The sequence below is a fragment of the Astyanax mexicanus genome, chromosome 9 (genome assembly GCF_023375975.1).
Source record: "Astyanax mexicanus isolate ESR-SI-001 chromosome 9, AstMex3_surface, whole genome shotgun sequence".
NCBI classification, from domain to species: Eukaryota; Metazoa; Chordata; class Actinopteri; order Characiformes; family Acestrorhamphidae; genus Astyanax; species Astyanax mexicanus.
The window spans coordinates 13,602,242-13,609,252 of NC_064416.1; the positions used below are offsets into that span (position 1 = coordinate 13,602,242).

Below are 7,011 nucleotides of genomic sequence, written 5' to 3' on the forward strand. Positions count from 1 at the left end.
TAATAAAACAACAATGTTCATTTTACTCAAACAATATACCGATAAATAGCTAAATTAGAGAAACTGATTTAGAAACGGAAGTGTCCACTCTCTTATTTTTTTCCAGATCTGTATTTAAAAATTATAATATATTGTTGCTGTCGCACAAAACTCTCCAAAATGTAAAAAGATCTGTTAATTTTTTACATTTATATTGGGTCAATTCATCAGAAAATTATGACAATATAAAGAACAGCTGCCAGATTTTCATTATGTCAATTGTTTTTAAAATATTGAAATGAAAATAGAGTTTTTTGCCTTTAAAAATATTCTTTTTGATCCCCTTACAAGAGTTCAGACCTGGGGTCACAAACCCTGCTCCCTGAGAGCTAAGTTCAATCAGACTTAAACTCCTACCACTAATCAATCCCACCTGATCCATCTAATTACAGCCTTCAGGAGCTTAATCAGCTGTGTGAAGTTGTAACTGCAGGACAGCAGCTCTCTAGGAGCAGGACTGGAGAATCCTGGTTTGGAGAATTTCTTAGACTTCTAGAGCATCATAAATAAGAAACATCTGAGAATACAAACAGCAATACATAAATTATTCTCAGACTTGTAATGCCAGAAAATGAGCCTAAACAAGCCATACAATACAAAGGTCAACAAAATTATTTAAATCATGTCCATATATTGTAGGATAGGTCAATATCGTAATTTTGTTGGATGTCCAACAAAATTACGATATTGACCAATCCTACAATATATGGACATGATTTAAATAATTTTGTTGACCTTTGTATTGTATGTTGTGCTTACTAGGAGATGTTTTATTTACGTTACAATTATTTATCATAATTAAACAGTTGTTCCAATCCCATGTCAGAGTATTCTTAATAATAATTGAAAGTTAAATGTGCTGTAACAAAATAGAATAAAAAAATTCCAATATTATATTATTATTATATCAGTGGCATAAACTAATCTGAAACTGACAGTAAAATAATTTATGGCAATTATTTCTGGACCGATACATTGCCTAAGAAAATTAATTATTATGACAGGCCTGAACTATTATACTTCAGACCTGGGGTGAGTAACGGGAGCTGGAATGCAGCACATTTACTGATTTCTCTGCTCTGTCAGATCTACTATAAACCTAGCAATTAACAGTGGTGTTGAATCAGGTGTGTTCAAACAGGAAAAACACAAAATTGTAGAGAAATCTGGAGGAGTGGAACTGCCCACTTATGCTCTACACTCAACCCAAAAACTCAATAGCCATTAAAAATAAAACCTAGTTCAGGCCTATTACATTTTCAAACAAGACAACATCGCTGCTCACATCATTTATTGTAATAAATATATTCAATTGTATGTACACTATTTCCACATCAGTGCATTATGTACAAATTCACTATGCATCTGTTGCCAAGAATGCACAGATACACCTAAAGTCATAGTGCACAATCTAAAGGGGCTTTGTAAAGAGCTGAGACACTGTAAGGAACCGTGCGTGCAGTCCGAAGCTTGGACACAGTCACTGGTCTGTAATACTGGCTTGAAAAAAAAAGTGTAACACTGTTCTCCTGATATAAATGCTGTGGGTTGCTGTGCGTTTGCTGAGCTAGAAGAGTTAAGGTGCACCTAAATATGATTGTGAGATTGAGGCTTATAGCGCACTTATTAACTCGATCATATTCCTTTCATAATTCTATCATAGCTGGGCCTTCCAGCATTACATTCTTAAAGGGGAATTTCAGCGGATTTTCAAAAATCTGTGCATAATTAAGTTAAGACGTAAACAAAGTCATTCCATCTTACAGAGTCACAGAACTGATGAATGGAAACAGATTGCTGAAATGCCTATATTACAGAAAGTAACTGCATTACATGATTACAGATACTCTGCCTGATGCCTGACACAGTGGTTTACCATAGCTTGGCAATACATTCAGCCTAGATGTTGGCTTTAAATTCAATCTCGGTGGAGGGGTACATTCAGGGCATGCTAAGGCAAAATAGTTTCCAAAAGATTATTTTGTCATTAAAACAGACAAAAAAGACATATTTTTTTACTTTTATATAATCACCATCACATCATAACCTCAGAAGGCATTTGTAAGTTCCCTAGTTGTTTCAGACAGGAATTAAATTTTATAATTGTGGTGTAAACAATTTCAACATTTTCAGAATTAATTTGTTTAGATTAGGTTGATCTACAAAATTTCTTAAGGTTCCTTGTTTTTTCACCCCTTTACCATGATCTCCATTACATTTAATACCTCACACAGCATGTGTATTTTCCCTGGTTGTTTAAGACATTACATTACATTACATTACATTTCATTTGGCAGACGCTTTTGTCCAAACCGACTTACAATAATGAAGTACAAAGACAGTAATTAACATAGTATAACTGTGCTGTAGATCATCTTTCACATCCTGAACAACTCTGTTTACATCTCAACAATGAACAATGAAGCTGAAGTCTTCCTGGCTGTCTGGTATGATGGGTGTTAACAAGAAATCAATGAAGTTTTGGTTAGATCTGGTTGGTCTACATGGTTTTTCAAGGTTCTTCTTTTGTCCACTCCACTTTAACGTAATCGCTATTACATTTAAACCCCCAGACAGCATTGCAGGTTCTCTGCTCATTTTAGACAGATTAAAACGCTATAACTGTCCTGTAGACAAGTTCTGAGACCCTGAATGGCTTTGTTTACATCTTAACAAGATAAGCTGAACCTATTCTGGATGTCTCAGTTGACAGGTTCTCCATAAGGCTGAAAGGAATCTGGTTGGTCTACATGGTCAACATGGTTTCTCAAAGTTCCTTGCTCTACACAGTGCACAAAACCTCATCAACAAACCTGAAAAGCCCTGAATAGTTCTAATATTTCTCAACAAAACAGTTTGGGAACACGGTTCAAAGGCCAAGATCCATCATGCCTAGCCTGTTCTCCTCTTTCTATCTTCCATACCTCGTATCTTCAAAGGTATTTTGTGTAATTTCAACCACTGCACGCTTCAGCACAATGCCTTCATTTTTTTGCTTTGTCCTGCTTCCTCACAGTATGGGGTAAAAACCTCAATCCTCTTTCCCTCCTGTACTGTAGCCTGTACTAATACTGCATTAGAAACATTATAAAACCTCCACAGTGTGAGAGATGATGATTGGGCTGTCTGGGAGCTCCAGTGTCCATCCTCAATCGAGTTAGACAGTGCTAGGCTCTATATAGTGCAATCTGACCCCTCTCAATCAATCCGATCAGCCCCCCAAACACCCTGGGCAGTGTTGGCGTGAGTTGGTTGGCAGGCTGTATAGGTGAAACAGTGCTTTGTGTGCTGTGCTGAGCTGAGCTGAAGTGCTGGAGAAGGTCCATCCCATAAGACTGGTGGTGTCTGAAGACTCCTGCTTCAGAGGTTGATCACTAAGTACCCGAGGATTCCAGCTATGAGCAAGACAGCGGTGAACACGATGCCTGCGAAGATCTTCATGATGCCAGCCTCTCCATCACCACCTTCCTTGGGTTCTTCCTCGCATACGGAGATGACCCCCACAGACGAGTTGCCCACACTGACGGTGGACTTTAGCTCGGCGCCAGCCTCTTGCTTGGCCTCCACAGCCCACGGCGCCACCTGTACCTTCATCTCCATCTCCTCCAGCATCTGGTCCACCTGGGCGATCTCGGTCTCCAGATCCCTGAGGTCGGCCGTGTCGATGCCAGCATCCGCCTCGTACTTCATGTTCTGCACGCTCATGGCTCTGGCCGCCACCGTGGTGGTGCTGCCCGTCATGCCAGTCTGGATAAAGTGGCGGGTGGGCACCTTCAGAGGGAAGCTCTGGCCGATCTCCAGGGAGCGCTTCATGTCCACCTCCAGGATCTCCATGCTGCTGGTGAAGAGCACCCATAGGCGCTCGTACTCCACTCGATCATCGTTGCTGATGCTCTTATCCTTCAGCACGGCTGTCAGCTTGGTCCTGTTGGCCACGGCCAGCTCCTGAGCCTTCTTGCGGGTCTTCTTGAGCTCTTCTCTGAGGTTCTGCGAGTCTGAGGTGCTGCCCAGAGCTGAGACCAGGTGCCGGTAGCAGGCTGTGACTTTGTTCAGGGCATCCAGCATGGTTTTGCACTCGTCTTTACCCATGTTTGACCACTGGTGGATGGGTTGCAGAGATGATGGATGGACTGGGGGAGGTTAAAAAAAGCTTTAAAAACCAAAAACAACCTTTAATGTTAGGTCCTTTAACATTTCTTTATTTTCAGCCAGACAAATCCACTCAGCTCTCCGGCCACAGCCATGTTTCCCAGCTTGTGAGAGCAGGCTTAACAAATAAACGGATCTGTAAACAGCTTTACTTTTACCCTGGGAGATTAGTCCTCGTCAGTAACCCGAGATGCAGGAGGCGGACGGGTGGAGCATCAATTTAAAAGCATCTTCTTCCTTTCTTTCAGAAGACCGTCCTGCAGCTCTGCACTTAGACGATAGCACGATAGAAAAAAGCGTTTAGCCCAAACTCACAGGAAGTGCACACATCATCATCATCAGCATCATCAGCATCCCTGGCTAATCCCTCCAGAACAGACGAGTGTTTGGCCCTCGCCCCACAAAAAAAAAATAACACAATAAACGATGGTATGCGCTCCTCACAGCTCCACTCTCCACACACGACGCGTCCCCAGCGCCATAAAACCCCAGCAAACGCGACGGTGTAGAAATATATTCCCCTTCCCGCTGTTTTGTTTTGGTTTTAGCTAGCCAGCGTCTCCGTGAACGCGCCGACCGCCCGCCTCTCTCAATCACTGCGCTTTAAATACCACTAGTAGCCCAAGCGTGTGCTCGCTGCTCACATGAACGCGCATCACAGAAACACAGAGCCAGTCAGCTGCGCGTTCACAAACGGAGCAAAGAGCCCAGCAAAATGCAGCGCTGTGATTGGCCAAAGCACAGTATTGGATTTGAATGTCAGGTACAATTGGTGTAAGCTGCCCATCATTCACTAGCTAGGAGGAAAACAGTGGAGAAAAAGGGATCTTTTAAATCTGAAATTATATAATTTATACATTTATACTGTAAAAAAGTAAAAGTTGAGAAAACTAAAAAAAAAACTAAAAAATAATAGACAGTTGTGAGAACTGGAAATCTTTAGTTCTGATAATTCATTTTTTCATATGCATAAAAACATTAAACATTAAGTCTCACCAATTTAGAAATTAATTTTTTGTTCTTAGGATCTATGAAATGTGTTTTGTAAATTCTGCTGACTATCCTTCAAAGGAGAACTCTGGTGTAAAATTGACTTTTGGTGTAGTAAAACATGATAAAAAGTATTTACCTTTGATGAATAGCACACCTCCGTTCTCCCACAGCGTTCTGAGATTCAAAAATTTTAACAGTTTATCCAAACACCCTTCAGACTGGGTGACACGGGGCATAATTTGCTAGTGGGGCATAATGACAGTAGCTTCAGCTCTGTGCGCCGCCATTTTTGAAATGATAATAACATAGACATATACATAAACGCTGTATAGCATAGCAGCTTGGAAAATGGTGGAAAAAGCGTTTTATCTGGGCACAATATGCCCCGAGTGTTTGGACAAGCTGTTAAAATTTCTGGATGTCGGAACGCTGTGGGAGAATGGATGTGTGCTATTTATCAAAGGTAAATACTTTTTATCATGTTATCATACCAAAAGTCCATTTAAAACCGGAGTTCTCCTTCAACTAAAATTAACTTGTGTCAGTGACACCTTAAACAATTAGTAATTGTGCCAACATAAATTATTTAGTTAGGCCAACTTTTAAAAAGAAACTTAAAAATGTTAGTTGAGGAAATGAGTTTGCTATAATTTACAATGCAATTCAATATTTCCTGTCCTGTTAGCTGACTTGAAAATCACATTAAAGAGAACAATTTTAAGTTTTGTTCATACCATTCAAAAGTTTTACATATACATTTTCTTTTTTTCCTAATGTAAATTAATACTGAAGTCAAATGTGTTAAACAAACAAAAATACTCTGTAAAACATTTAGGTGGGATCTCATCTGAAGATGGTATCTCTTGGTCTTCCATTTCTGAGGCTGTCCTGATGAGAGCCAGTTTCATCATATCCCTTTTGATGGTCTTTGCGACTGCACTTGAGGATACTTTCAAAGTCCCTTTACTTAGTTGAGTATTTCTTGCCATAATATGGATTAGATCTTAACTTAAATAGGGTAATCCCTGTATACCATCTCTACCTCTTCACAAGTTTACAACTGATGCTCTCAAACACCTTAAGAGAACTGGCAAGAGATTCAAGTAATTAACTGTTGAGAAGGCAATTGACGGCAACTGAAAGTCATTCCAGGTGACTACCTCTGACTAAGAAAATGCCAAGATGAGCAAAGCTGATATCTAAGCAAAAGGAATTGTAATAATCTAAAGTATAAAACACAGTTTTTGTTCAAACGTTTTGTTTACTAAATAATTCCCCATGTTTTTATTGATAATATAGATGACTAAAATTAAAATAATAAAAGAAAAACACCGTTCAACCATTGGTGGTACCACAACAACCCATTTGCAACAACCTAGCAACCACATGAAATATCATCCAAGCATATCAAAGAAATTGTTTTTATGGGATATTTGATTTCTAGTAAACATACTGGAGATAACACACTAGAAGCACCCATCCAACTTTTTGTGGTACCAAAGCAAACACTACCTAGTAATAACCTAGCAACTTTCTGGAACACCTTAGTAACCAATGCATCATTCAAGCATATGAAGCAATTTGATTCAGGAAAACGATAACTGCCACACTCTAAGAAATATAAGTACAGATTTGTACTTAAAAGAGTACAAAGCTTGTCGCTGGGGCTGTACCTTATATTAAGGTTCAAAAAAGTACCTTTCAGTAAAAGTCCTTTTTTGTACCCATGGTTTTTGTGCCAGTATAGATTATAAAGATTATAAACATTGTCATCAACTAAAAATGGCTCAAAAACTTGATGATACAAAATTGTCTGGCTTTCAAATAAAA

At 39.4% G+C, this 7,011-nt stretch overlaps 1 protein-coding gene across 1 annotated transcript; it reads right to left on the reverse strand.

Annotated features, from left to right (window-relative positions):
* Positions 1 to 1,315: 1,315 nt before the first annotated feature.
* si:ch73-167i17.6 (regulator of G protein signaling 9 binding protein) lies at positions 1,316 to 4,837 on the reverse strand. The gene has a single exon (XM_007244033.4). It carries the CDS (start codon positions 4,126 to 4,128, stop codon positions 3,400 to 3,402), a length of 729 nt encoding a protein of 242 aa, XP_007244095.1. The 5' UTR covers positions 4,129 to 4,837; the 3' UTR covers positions 1,316 to 3,399.
* Positions 4,838 to 7,011: the final 2,174 nt, after the last annotated feature.